General features: G+C 49.4%; 4 protein-coding genes across 4 annotated transcripts; 2 read left to right on the forward strand and 2 right to left on the reverse strand.

Moving 5' to 3' along the window:
* Positions 1 to 56: 56 nt before the first annotated feature.
* FPSE_02588 (uncharacterized protein) lies at positions 57 to 1,252 on the forward strand (the record flags this gene model as incomplete). The annotated part of the gene is made up of 6 exons (XM_009255707.1): positions 57 to 78; positions 110 to 161; positions 263 to 361; positions 574 to 576; positions 686 to 723; positions 1,027 to 1,252. Coding segments are annotated over 6 exons (440 nt in total), but the record flags the coding sequence as incomplete, so codon positions are not given.
* A 5,050-nt stretch (positions 1,253 to 6,302) lies between these two features.
* On the reverse strand, positions 6,303 to 7,148 carry FPSE_02589 (uncharacterized protein; the record flags this gene model as incomplete). Its single annotated transcript, XM_009255708.1, has 2 exons — positions 6,303 to 6,990; positions 7,042 to 7,148. 2 exons carry the CDS (start codon positions 7,146 to 7,148, stop codon positions 6,303 to 6,305), a joined length of 795 nt encoding a protein of 264 aa, XP_009253983.1.
* A 367-nt stretch (positions 7,149 to 7,515) lies between these two features.
* FPSE_02590 (uncharacterized protein) lies at positions 7,516 to 13,472 on the forward strand (the record flags this gene model as incomplete). Its single annotated transcript, XM_009255709.1, has 4 exons — positions 7,516 to 7,698; positions 7,752 to 9,362; positions 9,412 to 11,943; positions 11,991 to 13,472. The coding sequence occupies 4 exons, from the start codon at positions 7,516 to 7,518 to the stop codon at positions 13,470 to 13,472; spliced, it is 5,808 nt and encodes a 1,935-aa protein (XP_009253984.1).
* Positions 13,473 to 13,845: 373 nt separating this feature from the next.
* Positions 13,846 to 15,839, reverse strand: FPSE_02591 (uncharacterized protein; the record flags this gene model as incomplete). The annotated part of the gene is made up of 5 exons (XM_009255710.1): positions 13,846 to 14,258; positions 14,316 to 14,374; positions 14,428 to 14,640; positions 14,697 to 15,377; positions 15,442 to 15,839. 5 exons carry the CDS (start codon positions 15,837 to 15,839, stop codon positions 13,846 to 13,848), a joined length of 1,764 nt encoding a protein of 587 aa, XP_009253985.1.
* Positions 15,840 to 18,146: the final 2,307 nt, after the last annotated feature.

Here is an 18,146-nt window from a genome sequence, read left to right on the forward strand (position 1 = left end):
GGGGGGGGGGGGGGGGTGTTTCGATAGTTAGTGGAAACCTTGACAGGAGTCCATAGGTGGAGCGGCCATTAGTGGAGTGTACGTACAGTACGTACAAGACTATTTCAAGGCCAAGACTTGAAATGATGTGGCGCGTTGCATATGAAGGGCTTCCTCTGTATGTAAGTATGCCGTTGCTGTGGAGAATTGTTTCTTTAAAAATCGAAATTGCAGTCTACAAGTTGAGTTCAGTGCCCTGAGGGCCCATTACTGTATTTCAAAGCAAAGCTCCTTGGAAACGGATATTGGTGGGTTCCACGGCGAGAGTATGTACAATCTCCGGGATGGAAAAGTCTCTACTCTCATGGATAAGGTCTTTGAGGTAAGGCAGACAGGCATGAGATAGGTACTATGTATGCATGCATGACTATGACTTTGCCTGTGCTCGTCTAATTACCGGTATTAGCTTGAAAGAGTAATAATAATTGTGATCAAAGTATTATTGGGGAAAAACATACACACAATTGGCACTCAGGCACTCCAACAAGGCATAGTGCAACAGCGAGAGTACCTACCTACCTACTACATACCCAGGTAGTAAGTACGTCAAAGTTACGAAAGCACCACACGAGACTTATGCGTGTGTGGATGCTTGTCAATGATGGTGGTGGCTTGAAACGTAATGAAACATAAAACGGGCCTGAAGATTCTGGCTCTGACGTTGGCTTGTACCTACCTAGGTAGGTATGTATGATCAAAGTCTTTTACTGGAGATGGGAACGTAAAACTCCCCCGTCCCGCCGGGGGCTGGTAGGAAGGAACCGTTTTGCCACCATGTCGTGATTTGTCCGTTTATGGCTGACAGGTCGTTCCTGCCCCAGAATTTTAACTCTCAGCAGCCAGTACCTGCTGGAGCAGTAAGAAATGTTAGGTAGGTGCTTGCTTCTAAGAGTTTAACATTTGGGCAGCGACTGCCATGCAAATCCGACACACACTAGAAAGCCTCAGCCTTTTTCATATCGGTGTCTTTGACTTCATGATAATTAGGTGGTATCTTAGTGTCGAAAAGCACTTCACAGACGAGAGGCACACGGTACATGCATTGGAAGATTTCAATGCTATGAGTTATATATGGCAAAGTCAAACACCCGGCATCTATTTGGAAACAACTGACCCTGAACCATGCAACTGTCGTGTTCTTCTCAGCGGACATACAACCGCTCGCGATTCAGCAACACGTACGAAGCTATCGCCACTCAGGCTTCGCGAGTAGCTTTCAAAGCTTCGCAGGGAAAGGATCTACAAGACAAGAAACAGCCGAGCGCGGTAGGGTGGAGGTCCCTGAGATCCGATCGACACGCGCGCGACAGACCCGCCAGTGGCCTTACCGTTAGGTACGTATCGTTCGCAAAGAAAAAAAAAAAGTCAATTCGTCTCGATGAAAATTGACTCGATTAGTAACCAAAAGGTTGAATATGGGCTGTTTGGTGTCTAACTTAACTTACTAGTACTACCAACCGTTACCCTCACGGTCCACCATGCGACCCATCGGATACCGTACAACTCGATAATTGATCCCCATGTTCGTGTGGCAATTGTTCCGGGCCAGCTCCGGCATCTTTGACGCTCTTTCACTGGCTCTCTTAGTTTCCAATGACGGGGGCACAGGGGCCTGAATCACTTTGGAGGGTCTAGCCCGGTCTATGCACCTGGGCCAATTCGTACACCGGCATTTGATTCTCACTGGAGGTTATGGAGGAAAATTCAAGTCGATCCTTATCAACGCAAGCACCACTCTCAGTGCAGCAAGCCTTTGCATGAGACTCAAAGTCAGGGTCTTGGTGACCTACAGGCACCGGTATGGTCACTGTGGACATACACACCCACAACACTGCTATTCTTCATCAATCACATCATGACAGAGTAAGAGGAGTGAGTGCCTGCATATCACGAGACAAGAAGCCCTGAAACGTCACTGGCCTACAACAATTACTGTAGGACCAGAAAAGCGCCATTTCTAGGCGTGATCCTTGCCACCACAGCAAGCCTCCAACATGCTGCATGAACAGCAGCATCAATGAGCAATGGCATGTCCCCTCAGTCCTTATTGAGAACATCGATTGTCAAAGTCCATCCACCACCAACCTTTTACAGCACAGCTAGTGCGCCGGTGCCACAAGCCTCCCGTGACACTAGTATTTTATTGGAGGCAATCATACTAACCTGACGACTTGGGCAATTTTGTGGCTTCCCTTGAGGTTCATGGGACTGGGTCCATTCGGAGGAACAGGAAGATATCCCCAACCGGTAGATCCGCCCATGGGATTCTCCAACTTTACGACGTTGACCCAATCGCCTTTGGTGGTAGGTACTCTTGACAACTGATGCACGTTGAGCTTGAATCTGCAAAATGTCTCTCAATCTCAACAGTACCGAACTCGCATTGGAGCCCAGTTCCCCATGCAACCGCCTTCGCAGAATGACGCCGACCAAGGACCCAACATCAGCACTCTTGTCGGTGCCGTTTTGGCTTGGCCAACGACCCAGCTCCTGATGGCTTGTACAACCGCTATTTGGACTAAACACATGCGCGCGCCCTGTCGCCAGCCATGCGTCCAAGACCCTTGGATGGGTTACTGAAGACCAACGGCCAATGAAACGGAGCCAATGATGTTGATCGGATGAAACGCTCCGATGGGCTCTCAGCCTGTATAATCCATGACAAATTCGCACTACTCTCTGGAGTACCGTGTCCTGGAAATAATCTACCAGCAGAATCGTGGATACACCACCAAGGCCACTTCTAAGATAGGCAGAAATAAATGTGGAAGATGGGAAGATTGTGGCACGAATTATGACCATGAATCAAAGTTATTGGGTCTTGGGTAGAGGGTCCAATTGCCAATGTTACCTACTTGTCTGGCCCTTTCGCCACCTGCCTGTCAACAGGGGTCCAAAACCTTTATCGCTGATCCTGGCCGTTTCAAGCAACCTCAACGCCCTTTATGTTTGTCGCACAATCAGCAATGACGCCATGACGATGATTATCTGTTTTCTTGCCGCAACACTAACAGGTCGTCTTCGCTGATGCTATCCGAAACAGCCTGCCATGGCAGACTTACTGTACTCAGTTGGAGCGCCGAAGCAAGGGTAAGAGTGTGGCTTGTGAGACAATTCATGGCAATGACCATACGGTCACCCTTACAATTGAGGCTTAAAGCCAAAGTCACCGATGTTCAACAATGACTCCTTTGATGATAGTCGGCCACGATTAATTTTTTCGTCCATATTTTTCCCTCTCTAGCTAACTGCCGAAGACTACTAGCCTCTGTAACGTACGCCGGACATCCAAGAGAAAAATGTACCTCGGTAGTTTCCATGTAGTCAAAAGTACTGTACTGATTGTATGCATCCTTGTGGGTTGAGAACAACAACTCACTCCCCGACCAAATTTCATTCCGATTTCAGCCTCGCAGACTATAGCAGCAAAGCCTGTCCAGAAACCGTTGAAGAAGTTGGTAGGGTATGTCAGGCCTCGACTTTTCATCACATGCCTTCATCAGCGAAAGGTGGCAAATGTCAACCGTACTACAGTGACCACAAGTCGTCAGCTTTAAGAGTTTACATACTTCCGTTTAGGCTGGTATGCCACTGTCACTACCCAAGCCTTCTACGAGTGACATCTGTCGACACCAGCGCTGGCATCAGACTAACGAAGATGAAAGCCCTTGAAAGACAAACTATCCGTTTGCTAGGCCAGTTAATGATACTCAAACTTGTTCGATATGTGCTTTCAACACGTCATTATTTTCCTCCAGTGTGGGAAGTAATGCTCCAAGACATAAATGAGCACGTACGTAGTTTTGGCAGACAGAAGCAGGCAAAATGACCACGTGTGGCTGATCCATCAAACTTAAAAAAAGACGTCGGGTCAAGCACGGAAATAAACTGGCTGTTCCAATGATTCGTCATGGCTGTCTCTTTTGGACAGCTAAGCTTATTACATACATACAGTACAGCCAGGAAGCATTCGCTCATGTTAGCGTATAGCCAACCTCAAACCAACGACATCCATGCTACGCCAGCCAGGCTTATCATAATACTACTACAACTTTCCTAGTTGTCAGCCAGTCCGTGCCTAAATCTAGTAACACTACTCGCGGGAAATCCCATGACTACCTGCTATGTACTTGACTGCAGCTCACGCTCAGGCCTTTGAGGTGGCAAATAAAATATCTGTTTGGCTTTGGTGTTGACATACTGAAACTAACAGTAACTATCTGCGGAAGCCATTCTCAACTGTTGGTTTGAATAAACAGCTATGCCAATTATAGACACCAGATTGCCTGAGACAAATTGTTCTGCTGCACACAGTTCTATTATGATCACCGGACTAAGCATTGTTAGAAATGCATCAGCCCTCGACACAAACTTCCGACTCTAGCAAGACAAGACAATTCGTCGCGGATGGGCGATATCGGGCACTCCGTGGCGCACGATTCATTAAGATTGACAAGAATGCTTCATACAATCAAAAAGAGTCAAGCGTGCAAGGCACATTTCTCGCCACAATAGAGAGAGTTATGAGTGGTAGACAAGCTGCCCACCCAGCTGCGTGATAATCACTGCATGATATTCTTAGTACTGGCTATCATGTCTTGAGCTCATTTCCTCGGGCACCAATACCAAGCCGAAACTAGGATGGCGGACCCCTGGACAGCTGAGGAGGCGATATGTCAAAATTCGATACCTCGAAAGATGCACAAGTTAGAAGACTCCAAAGTCGTGGGGCGGATTTTGATGTGGTGTCCAGCTAACGGTAGTGTATCCTTGCTTCGAGCTTCGTTCAGGGTTATACCTTGTGCAATACTTTTAAACGCCACTACATCTGTTTGGTTACCCAGATATCTCATTAAATACGACTGTCGGTGTTTAGCCTGGCAGAAGGGGCACGGCAAACTCCGTCTTCAGGCTTGCCCATGTCTTTGTTGACTCCATTGGAGTGTCGCTTAACATAGTCGACAAGTTTCGAGGTGTGTATAATATCCCACTCGTAAAGCCGTGAAGCCCTAAGGTAGCAGGATGGACTATCAAAGCCGTTTGACGCTGTAGGGTCGATGTAACCCCATGCTAAACAGCTTTGGCTCTATTGGAGCCCATGCTCCTTGAAAGACTGTTTGAAAGCGCCCGCCCTAGGCTTGTTCAAGTAACTACCGTGACTTGACAAAGAGGCTGGATGCTCTCGGGACCGAAGGGACTCAACACTCACTCCCTCGAGTTCCTCAACAGGGACCTTTAGCGCAGCGAGCCAATTTGTAGGTGTGTAACCTAAGGGTGGTCATGTCGGCGTAGGCAACACCAACCAGGCATGTTTTCGGAGTATTGGCCCGGTCAATATTGGCTGTTACCCTTGCCACTGGGAAGTAAAACACGGTTTCCGACTCGAAGTAAATTCGACGTGAGCATGGACTATGGACTGCGATCTCTTGATTCCCCTGCCCTTGGAAGGATCGAGGCAGGGTCTAAGGACGGACCGTTGAACGGGTAATAAGCGCTCAAGGCTAACGGACCAACATGGTGCTGCCATTTGCCGCGGTCATGGTGCCATTGAGGCGCTCTAGATGAGTCTAGACGTGCTCTCAAAAGTACAAGTGTGTTTTACTCGCCCGGATGCAATGCTATCCGTGGGTTGGTATCATTTAGAGTCTGTTTTGATCGTAAGAATAAGGCTGACTTCAGCTAGACATGGATCCTTAACATGATGTCCGTCGACAGCATCAGAATTCGTCGACTGTATTCCTGCCCAAGGTATGTGGCTGAGACATTGGTGCTGGTGAATGAGGACTGAGCATGCTGCAGTCCAAAGTGAGGCTGCTCGTAGTAGCTTCGCATGTCTAATGCCATGCAAGCGCACTCTGCATTCGGGCAGGCAATTCTTGCAATCCTCGTGACATGATCGGACTACACGACAATCTGATTGTTCGTCGTTCTAGGTGTACCTTATGGACCACGACAGGATCGAATTTTTGGCATGGCTGTATTCCAGTAGCAGATGTTAGTAGATGTCCCGTTGCATAGCTGGAAACAACATTCGTTCTCCAATGCCATAGCTAGGCATGTCTGTCACGCCATGAGACATGTCGATTCACCAGTCAGTACACAAGTGTAGAAAACGTAACCTTCATATTTCATCATCAAAGGCTACTTGTTGTAATAATCATGTCTTTGACATGGACAAAGCCTCGCAGGTGACCGTAAGAAAGGCCCGTCGATTCTGTGACGTCTAAGTAAACCCTGTTGTACATTCTTGTCCCATCACTCGTTTAGTCCTTCTTCAAGGGCAAGAATGTCTCCTCAATACCGTCCGCAGTGATAATGAGCATTTGGAGGTTGTCACCAACTTCGATGTGTCGCTCGACTGCACCATCAAAAGCGTCCTTGACGACGGTCTCGACCTCAGTTCGTGTCAAAGGACGTCGTTCTCTCTCCTTCAACTCGTGGCCCTCTCCGCTTCCGGGAATGTACTGGTTCTTGAAGTTGACCTGGTTGTCGAGGAAAGGCATGATCAAACTACCCGCAGCACCGCCTGCGCGGCATTGCTCTCTCTCGTAACTTCCTACGGGATCATACGAGTATACAGCGCCCCTGCCCTCCTCGTCCAAACCGCCGAGCATCGCATGCGAGTAGTATGGGAAGAATCGCTTGCCATAAAGAACTGTAGAGAGACGCTTCGCGCAAGCGTTGACGGACATGGGCTTGCCATGGCGGTAACGGTAAATCTTGCAGATGGTGTCGAGGTGATCGCGGAGGGCTTCGCCGTCAGCAGCAAAGCCAACAACTGATAGGACTAGTGTGGCGTCCTCTTGGGATGCGGTCGTGCCGCCAATTCGGAACACCTTGGGGGACATGCGAGAGTTGATGCTGTAACCGCTGGTGTGGCGAGTGTCACCGGCCATGATGGTGAAATCGGCGCCAGCAATGGCCAGAGTTGAGCCACCATTATCGGTGTATCTTATCTGAGTTAGTTATGAGCTCTGAAAATGCTCAAGAAAGATGTCTCACGGGTTGAATCGATGTTCTCGAAACTCTCCATGGTTGATCTTGGGAGCTTCGGAGAATGAGTAGTTGGGCCCATTCATCAAGGGGTTTTGGCTAAACATGGCAGCCATGGTTGCAGATTGTGATGTGAAAAGAACGTTCGTACGGGGGGCAGAATTATTTTTGATGCGCAGGGCGACGAGAGTCGATTTCGGTGGTTGGTGAAGTTGACGTTGATGCTGCCTTATCACTGACGATAGAGCTGAGGTTGAGACGCACGCGTCAAGCTTGCAGCCTTGCCCACCTAACCTGTAGAGCTGGGGTAGCTCCGATGACTAAGCTAGAGCTTGACAGGGGTTCACCTCCTAAGTTCACCTAACAACAATCGTCATTTAGAAAGTCGCATCTAAGACACATATTTGTTGACATTGCTCTCTCTCCAAGCTTGCTATCTGATTTACTGTGCTCTGCAGTGGTTGCACTGCCTGTTTGTTAAAAATGACAGGCGACATCCGCTCCAAAGCGCTACAAAAGATAGCTTCGCTATCTGCGAACAGCTCTACAACAGCGTTTGACCGATCCGATCTCGACCGACTGTGTAGGGCCTGCCATGCTGGCGCGAAGAGCAAGGACTATGTCAATGGCAATCAAAATAGAAACTCGTTAGGCCGAGTACCTATGGTAGGTTGTCAATGGGTTGTGCAGATATAATAGTGGGAAATTGACACTTGCAGTCCATCCGCGAATTCGAGGTCTTAATCGCATTGTGTAAGACGGCACCCAAGATCAAGTCGAGCCAGAGCGCGCAAAGGCTCTCTTACCAGTTGTTTCCATACATCCTCGAAGCCCACGTACAACTGTTCGTCCCATCGCCCTTCTTTCGAAAGATCGATCCATCTCCCACCGAAGCTTTGGCCTTTCATGTGACAGGGGCCCTCCTGGCTCTTGGCATCAACTACGACGACCTTCAAGAGACTGTCACCGATAAAATCTGGTCTTTTGTGAACTCTTGTAGACGAGCCAGTGAGAGTATCATCTCTCCCCAAGCTGGAGACCCCGAGAACCCCCACCTAGAAGACGCCATTCGAACTGTAACAATCGCCGTGGCCTTGCTCGGTTTTCTCGATGCGGCTGCAGCTCAAGCCGACTTTTGGAGATCTGGAGGACGCCTGGCATTGATTAAGAAGATCAGAGAGATCCTTTCTGAGCCATTCCTGATTGCAGTGGAAACGGCACTATCAACAATCCGCAACTGTCACAGCCAGGACCGCGAGGTTAAGGAATGGAAGAGGTACTTGCGACAGTACGCCTCATCAGGCCGGCCTTTGGGAGCTATGCTCTTGCACAAGAGCTTCGCCCATTTTGTCGTTTCTAGCACTTCTCTAATGGTGAAGGATCCTGCTTCTCTGCGACAGTCTCATGTACTTGACATATACATTTCCCAGGGTGAGAGTCTGCGCGACATTGCCTCAATTACTCTGGAGGCCGAGTTCAAGACTGTCGAGGATTATGCGGTGTTGGCGGTTGAGGAAATTCAATACATCGAGGGTGGTGCCGATTTCATCCGCATGGGATCGCCTGACCAGCAGAGTCTCGCCTACGCCGTCAAGGCCGCGGCCCTCATTTCCTACTTGAACTGTGCTCTGCTCAACGAAGACGCTGCTGATCCAGAGATTCTTATGAATTGGCTTCAGGAAACCTTGGATGACGATGTGCAGATGGCCGATCAAACTCTTGCCTCTGTCACACTCCGATGCCTGGCTTTGATCTGCCAGATTTCTCCGTCATTCTCGTCTAATGTCAGCCGTATCTTGCCCAGATTCATTGTTCAGGATGCGCCTCAGAAGAACATTGTTACTATAGCCTCTAACAGCCTCGCGTATGCTCTCAAGATGCTTTCAAAAGATGCAGTGATTGGCACACTCTACACCCTGGGCAACGTTCTCAGCCCTGGATCAGACCAGGGATTTGCGAACGATCAAATTGATGGCACAGCGAGTGAAACAGGGCTCAATCCTATTTACGCCAGGCGGCAGTCTATTGGAAGCTCCATCTCCGTTCAGTTGTATGGAGAGGAGGAGACCGCAATTGTCTCTGGCAACGTTGTGCAAACCATCTGTGGAATTGCTGCCGCGTTCCAGGACGAGAAGATCACTGCTTTAGCTCAGTCAATGCTGCAACAGAAGCTCGAGAAGGTCAACACAGGCGTAGACGCTCGAATCATTAGCGGCGCTGCTGCTCTGGCTCTAGAAGGCGGCCAGCTTGAGTTCCGATCGTTGCTCAAGCTGTTCAGCAAATTGTGCCATACTGGAGTTGTCGACAACCAGTTATTCCTACTTGAAGCCGTATGTTTACCCACCCCCTCATGTTTAACTGGTGTACTGACTACTGTAGGTGAGAAATGCTCGTACTTTCATATCGGCCAACCTGCGACGCGATTCGCAGCTGTTCGATATCTATTTCGAGTACTTGCTTGACGACATCATTGGGCTTGGTGATGTCCACTCTTCTGGCCACACCAAGGAATCTGATGTGCAAATGGCTGCTAAGGAAATTGCTGAGCTCTTACACCCCCTAGCAATTTTCATGTCAAGCAACGATTTTGCTTCCAACCCCGTCACTGATGATGAAACTTATTCTCTCCTCAGAGATGCTTGGTTCAACATCGTTGTGCATGGCTTCGCTACCAACACAGATCGTGGAAAGCAGTACTTGAGAGAGTTGCGTATGATTGCGATCCACTCACCACCCCTGGTGGCCGAGCAGCGAGGCGAACAGGTCGAAAGTGACATTGAACTCAACACCGTTCTTCGACGAGGTATGAGCAATGATAGAGAGTCTTTGCAGAAGAAACTCCTCAGCGAACTGGTACCTTCAAAGGCCAACGAAATCAAGAGCCTCAGCTATCGCAAGGTAATCTTCTTACAGGCTGCGTACCTAATGGAAATTCTCCGAGCCGATTCGGGGGACTGCACCAAGGTCTTGTCTTATTTCTTGGAACCGAGCATGGCCAAGGGTGATGTTAGCAGCGCCATGGAGGGCGTTGCTGCTGCTGTCATGGATAAGTATATCCAGAAGACCCAAAGTGGCATGGATCCTACCTTTTCTGCCCAATATGCCGCTGAACAACTTGCTTCCATTTTCTGCAGCTGTTGCCATCGTATCGAGCGAGTGCAGCAGGCTGCTTTTGTCTGCGCAGACCGTATCCTTCGCGATATACCCTCAGCCCTTTGTCATAGGTCATCACTCTTTGCCTTGATAGAGCTGCTCTCTCTCATGTGGTCTAGCTGCCTGGAAGCAGAGACAGATGTGTACGCTCCTCGATCAACGTTTACATCAGAACTCGGTGGTGTGACTGTGGAGCTTTCAGACGACTACGACTTCCGAAGATGGACGGTAGACATTCTCAGCCGCAAGGCGAGGGTGTGGGTCAATACCGCTATCAACATTTCTCCCCTTGATGTCAAGGGCATCTTGCAGACCTATCTTTCTGAATTTAGCGACGAGGGAGCCTATGGTCATGTCTCTCTGGGAAGGTCATTCGCTCTCGAGCTCGGGTCAACTGTTCCTTCAACAGACAATCGCCTGCAGTCTATGGATAAAATCGGTAACTCGAGTGTCAACACAGCATCTGCCTTTGTCGCGCAGTATACAACTCGCCAGGAGTATCGGTATGGAGAAACACTTCCAGATCGTGGCACAGAACTTATGAGCTTCATGAGCCATAACCGCCGAATGTCATTTGCGCAGTCATCGGTGAAAGAGAGTGCTAGCGCCACTACTGCATTGGCTCACATTGAAGCTAGAATTCTTAGCAAGAAAAGCACATCTACTAATGAGGTTCGCGACATACTTCGCAGAGCAGCAGCTCTTCTTTGCCGTACAGACAAGGACGAAGCCGCCGTGGCTCACCATCTCGTGAGCATTCCATTTGCTCTCTTCACCAAGCAGTCTATAAACCTTGGTGTTTCTCTGTGGCTTGGTGTAATCAATGAGAACCCGAGACAGGAGTCGAGGCTACTAAACGAGATTGTCCAACAATGGGAGTTCACCCTCGGTCGAAAGGTCGGCCTTTTCAGCCCGACTTTGCACCATGTTGACCCATTCTTCTTGAAGGAGGAGTTCGCTCCCAGCGAGCTGGAAGCTCTGGCTAAAAAGAAGCAGATTGTGCATGACATTCTTTCTCCCCATACTCGACTGCTACAGTTCTTTGCCAGCCACTACAATGCTACCAGACTTGGCTGCCCTGATATCCAGAGAGTGTTCCTCCGCATGTTGGACCTTACGCTCGAGGCGATGAAGCAATCTGCAACCCATCCCATGGCCAGAGAAATTCGCTTCCAGCTCATTTTGTTTGGTCTGCGTGTCTTGAAATCCAGCACTACTCTTAAGCCTGCGGCACAATGGAGGCTCAAAGAAAGGATTCTCACGGCTGGCCTATCTTGGTTCAGGTCAGCGCCCAAGTGGTCCTTTGGAGGTAACCTCTTACAGATGAAGACTGAGATTCGTCTCATTTCCGACGTGCTTGTGGCTTTGCAACTTGTCTCCTCTATCGGGGCTCAGACTGTTGGTAATGTCAAGTCCCTGCAGTCGAAGGAACAGCTCCTCGACCTCATGCTCAGAAACGAACAAACCCGTTTGATTGTCTGGGTCAACCCACTCAACAACCCTAGTACCCAGGCTTTGACTCAACCGGCAGGCAAGGCACCAACTGAAGCCGCCCTCTTACCACTTATACGCACTGCTTGGTGGCAGGACCCTGCCATTGCCATCGAGTTGGCGACCCGATTTCCCTTTCCTCGCTTGCAACGCGATATCAGGTTCCTGCTCCTTACCATGCCGGAAAAGGCCATATTTGAGCCTGAGGCTTTGAACCTGATCTTTGGCGGATTTCTTCCTGATGACGTTGGTCCTCAGCAGCTCAAGGTATGTTTCGTATGTTGATTTGTATTTGCAACCCTAACCTTTGGTAGTATATGTTGTACTGGGAGCCCGTGAACCCCGTAACAGCCGTTACCATGTTCCTGCCAGCCTACCAGTACCACCCCTTCATCATCCAATACGCTATGCGTGCGCTCGAGAGCCATTCCGTGGATGTGACCTTCTTCTACGTTCCCCAGATTGTCCAATCTCTCCGTTACGACAGCCTTGGATACGTGAAACGGTACATTCTGGAAACGGCTCAGTTCTCTCAATTGTTTGCTCATCAGATTATTTGGAACATGAAGGCAAACTCATACAAGGACGATGATGCTCAGATCCCTGATGAAATCAAGCCAACCCTTGATACGGTCATGACACAGATGGTTGACGAATTTGCGCCTGAGGACCGTGACTTCTACGAGAGAGAGTTTGCATTCTTTGACGAAGTCACAGACATCTCTGGCAAGCTCAAGCCCTTCATTAAGAAGTCCAAGCCGGAGAAGAAACAAAAGATTGAAGAGGAGCTACGCAAGATCAAGGTCGAGGTCGGCGTCTATCTTCCTAGTAACCCCGATGGCGTGGTCATTGGAATTGATCGCAAGTCCGGAAAGCCTCTGCAGAGTCATGCAAAAGCGCCGTACATGGCGACATTCCGCATCCAGAAAAACAAGGGCGGCGTGTCTGAGGTGGACGAGATGATGGATGAGAAAGACGGAGGGGATCACGGAACTCCTGAGAGGACGATCGAGGTCTGGCAGTCGGCCATTTTCAAGGTTGGTGATGATTGTCGACAGGATGTGCTGGCATTGCAGATGATTGCTGCATTCCGAGGCATCTTCCATGATGTCGGCCTTGATGTCTACGTCTTCCCTTACCGAGTCACTGCCACTGCCCCCGGCTGCGGTGTCATTGATGTACTGCCCAACTCGATTTCCAGAGATATGCTTGGTCGTGAGGCCGTCAACGGTCTGTACGACTATTTCATCTCCAAGTACGGGAATGAAAACTCGCTTAGGTTCCAGCGTGCCCGCAGCAATTTTGTCAAGTCGATGGCTGCTTACTCAGTCATTTCCTACCTACTGCAGTTCAAGGATCGACACAACGGTAACATCATGATTGATGATGCCGGCCACATCCTCCACATCGATTTTGGTTTCTGTTTCGATATCGCTCCCGGAGGCATCAAGTTCGAGCGCGCGCCTTTCAAGCTCACAACCGAGATGGTGGCTGTCATGGGAGGTTCAATGGAGCACCAGAGCTTCAAGGCTTTCGAGGAGCTCTGTGTGAAGGCCTTCCTCGCTAGTCGTCAGTACTGCGAGAAGCTCAGCCAGATCGTCTCGCTCATGATGGACAGCGGCTTGCCCTGCTTCAAACCCGAAAGTGTCAAGCACTTCCGCGAGCGTTTCGTTCTAGACAAGAGTGAGCGCGATGCCGCCAACTTCATGAAGCATCTCATCAAGACCAGTTACTCGAGCCACAGCACGGGTATCTATGATCAGTTCCAGCTGCTGACAAACGGCATTCCTTATTAGGGGAGGCACAAGACAAGAGAAGGATTTGTCAAAGGATTGGAAGTTTTTAATTTCATTGTATTCCGACGCCTGTGCAGGACTCCGCCCTGCTCTTCCAGGATGAACGGTTGCAGACCAACATCTACACCTGTAATTCTATAGTAATTAGCTTAGCCAAGCATTTTTGATAATATATATTGTACAGCCAGTTTTTCCATATCCAACGCAATCCAAGATTCTGTACCATGGCTGACCTGCGGGGTTTGTTCTGACAGACTTTTCGAATCTCCAAGAGCCTGGCCGGGAAGACTCTAGAAAACGAGTCCTTCCTTCTCACTTATGCAGTGAGAGAACTCCCGTGGTCCCTGTTTTGCTGCTAATCCCTAGCACAACTTTATTTCGGCTTCGCAGCGGATCCCTTGAGCATATGAGTTGGGGCGTTGTAGCTCGTGTAGTCGACATGAACAAAAGCTCTGTCGACGATAGGCACAGACTCAAGGAAGTAGGTGAGAACCTCGCTAAGATCGTGACTGTCCTTGAGTGGTGTCGCGGCAGAGAGCACAATATCGACCTCAACAAACAGCTTGTCGCCGGCGTGGTATGCGCGCAAGTTCTGAATCTGACGAATGGCTGTGGCGAAGCGCATCGTCAAGTATAACAGGAGGTTACGTTCGTCAGGCTGGGCTGAGAAGCCCGACAGGTTGCGAACGTGGTGCGCTGATGTTTGACTCCAGTTAAAGATGACTACGAGTGAGAGGAACAATCCTCCGAAGGCGTCGAGCCACCAGACTCGTCCGTAGAAGCCGACTGGAAAGCAACGGTTAGTGGGGGTTCGGTCTTCTGTCGTACATTGTGAACACTTACTAATGGGGAACAGGATGGAGCCAGTGTTAAAAATAACATCTGTCTTTGCATCTTCCGCTCTGTGGCTTAATTAGACATTTTGAACAATCGAGAGAACCGACGTCAAACTTACAGTGCCCTGACACTCGAGTTTTTAACGACGCGACACCAGATCCAGCATGCACCCTTGATGACAATAGTAGAAACCATGATTGCGATAGCGGGAACACCCAGTTCGAGAATAGGATGCTCAGGGCTCATGAGGCGCTGAATACATTCGAGTCCAACCTGGCAGAAAGACGTGATCATGATGATAGAGAAGACGAGAACACCAAGAGGTTCGAGCCTGCAATACTGTTAGCTTACTTCACGTCTGCGCTCGACAAAAACTGTGCAACTTACTTGCGACGACCGACAGGATAACTGTGTTGGTCGCTCTGGCTGGAAGAAATAAGACGTGTTGTGACCCATACGATAACAGTACTGAGAAAGTCTAGCACGGCATCGACCAGACTGGCAAGAACCGACATAGAGGGGACGGACATGATGACGACAAGTTTTCCGGCGAGGAGAACGGCGTTGGCAATGAAATTGACCCAGATAGCCAGAGTGACGATAGGATCATCACTGTCAATTTCAGCATCCTCTAGCCATGGCAACAAAGGCCTGGGGCCGTTATCGTCGTCCTTGCTAGCAGGTTGTGAGGGCTGTACCTCGTGCTCTTCATCATCATCGTGATCCTGGTGCTGCAGCAGAGGCAGGTTCTCGGACGATCGGAAGATGTCTTGAGGTGTGCGAGTAGCAGGAAGCTTGGTGGAAGAGTTGCTGTGCTTGACACTGATGGCGCCATAGGATCCTGGTGTGATTGAGGCAGGAGTCGAGGTGTTAAGAGGGGAGGTCTCGGATGTGCTGATCGAAGGCTCCTCGTTGATGGTATCTGGTACATCAACTGGTCGGAAAGCAGATGCATCGAGCTCCGCCTGGTACTCGTTCAGAAGATCGTGGGGGATCGCCGAGTCGAGGAGAGCATCGATGTACAGGTATTGCTGAATGAGATCATTTGTTCTCTCATAGTAATCGCGCCTGTTGGATTTAGTTAGCACCTGTGCGCAATGGCGCATCTTCAATCGCAGGATCCTAGACTTACAGATGCTTGGGCATGGAAGCCAATTCTTCCTCGGGTCTCCAGTACTGCTCCCAGCGGTATCGAGGGTTGCTTCGGCCAATTAGCTTGGCGCTGCGGTTCTGGGGACCGTGAAGCAGCTGAGTTAGACGGCGCTCATCGGCAAGCAATCTGCCAAGCTCATCGTTGTCGTGGCGAAGCAATCCCGTCTCCTCATCGTCGCCCATCCAGAAAGCACCAGAATGCGCAGGGAGGGAGCTGCTCAGACTTTGCATGCTCTGTTGAGAGCGACTGCGGATTAGTGACTGGAGATGGCCACTGCGCGTGCCGAGGGGGTTGTGACTATCATCGTTGGAGAGGAATGAAGGGCGACGGAACTGGCCATGGCTGCCGTGCTTTGAAGGGGTATTGGGAGAACTCATTGTCGCAAGAAGGGTTATCGCTGTTGTTCGCAGCGACTTGCGAGAAAGCTATTAGAAATTGGCTTCGAAGGCGCAATATATATCGCCGAGAAAATATGATAAAACGCAAAGCGAGTCAGGTTTGAGATTCCCTGCGGTTATCTGAAGCGTTAAAGTTGAAAGTAGAAACAAATGCGACTATCCGATGGCACCTCAAGGTACCTAGTTGAAACGTTTCTCCGCGTCTCCGACCTGATGCTCAAACAGGACCCTTAAATCCTGAATAGATGTGAGAATGAAAGAGAGAAAAAGAAGGAATTGACATGTAAAGTAAACAAAAAAAAAGAGTTTCAAAGGTTTGGCCGAACAGACCGAAGCAGGCGAAGCCAAAAAGTACATTTCGGAGGTTCGGAAACGGAGAGAAAGAGCAATTGAGATTGATTAGATTCAGCTTGTCGAAGCTATCCGTTTGTATGCTTGCTGCTCCGCTGCAAAGAAGCGCTACCCTGGCAGATTTGGCCTTGGCCTCTCTGATTTAAGGGTCCCTTGAGTCTAAAGACGGTCTAGTGAGATCCCCTTGATGGGTCATTGTAACCTTTTTCTCGGCTGTTTTAATGTTGTGCTGCGAACGATCGATGCAATTCGTGCGCGAGTAGGAGTTTCAAAATAGTAAAGAGCTTATGTGAGAGTGTTATACTAAGGGTCCAAAATCTTTGGTTTTTTTTCTAGGTCGCAGTATAAACAAATGCTAATGTTTGTAGGTATAGATATATTCAATTGATTCTTATGTTGATCTTACCGATATAGATCTGCGTAATAGATGGAGATTTACCTTAGTAAGCGGAGCTCATGATCTCCGTGGATGGCAAGGCGACCTGACCTCCTGGGTACCTCCTTCCTGTCTGGGTAGCACGGAGGTCCCTCAGCGGCAAGCCTCCACTATAAAACTCCCAACTCGAAACCTTCGGCCACTGGAAGATACTCCATCCGATCAGCGAACGAGGCGAGGCAGTGAGGCATCATGAAACTTTGATTGGATCTTGGTCGGGCTATGTTGAAGTTTCGACAAGACGGGACAATTACAGGGGCAATGCGATTGCCCCTGGTTGCAGACAAGATGGGGTAAAGGCCAAGGCCAAGACCGAAACCAATACCCTAGACCCCCATCAACACCATTGACAAGTGCCGTGAATACCTTATTTGTATGCTTATTGTGACTATCAAACGCTTCTGCGACCAGACTGTTCTCCTTACACCGATTGGTAATAGCCTGTCGTTGGTCCAACAGCCCGACTGCCTATTTATACGAGATGCATTCCAGTTACGCATGCAGTGAGTGCATGGCCTATCCGCCAGCCTCATCAAGGTCAATTGACGAGGTTGGTCTCGACATCAGCACGGAGAATAATGCATGGAACGTGGTCAATTGATTGAGTGATTGCTTGATTGACTGCAGCACACACCATTACGGGAACGGCGTATCCGTCAATAGCCACTGCGAGCCAAGACACGATTACAAGGACGACTATCGTCATGGCCACATCACAGTCGACATATGTCCATACAAACTGGACATCCAAATGTGCATAAAGGAATGCGCAAGAATCGTTGGTGGTGACTCGATGATTGCTCTACAGAATTGCGCTTATCAGTCAGTCAGTAGAAGCAGGCAGACATTCAGATAGAGGTCATCTTTTAATGTTTGTTTGCCTGCAGATTTCCTTCACAACGGCTGAGATTGCAACACGTTGATCGATATCACGATAAGCGGAGGCTGGCTGAGTTGTGGCTTGGCCCCTTCTCTGATTGACTTTCACATGCCCTCACCAACACCAATTCGAAGCAGAGCACAGACGAGGCTGCTACAGATTCGTCGATCAAAGCCTGGTCTGGAATGCCGCTAATTGTCTTACTATTCCAAGAGACAGGTGAAGTAGTCGACGCGTGGTGATAGAGTTGAGATATATGCATCGGCTGCATGTCTCACACATACACTGTGCGGCGCGCATCGCGTCTTTGAATCCTACCAAGTACTCTTTACTTGTCGTCAAGTTGGTGCCTCGGAGGGGGAGCAGGTTAGCGTATCGGGGATAGATCGAGGAGGAGCTGATCCTAGATCCACCAGGCCACGCAATTCAACCCGTGCGTGTGTCTTGAGACTTGTTGACGTGCATGTGTCGTCCAAGTTAAGCCGCCCCGTGTTTATCGTTGTTGGAGCTGGGGCCAGCCAAACGGAACACTTTGCTTGACAACCGCGGAGAGCATAAAATTTATGAGAGACAACAAGCATTTCTCAACAAAGCACACAAGTGGAGTCGTATGTACTCA

Source organism: Fusarium pseudograminearum, chromosome 1 (genome assembly GCF_000303195.2).
Source record: "Fusarium pseudograminearum CS3096 chromosome 1, whole genome shotgun sequence".
Lineage (NCBI taxonomy): Eukaryota > Fungi > Ascomycota > Sordariomycetes > Hypocreales > Nectriaceae > Fusarium > Fusarium pseudograminearum.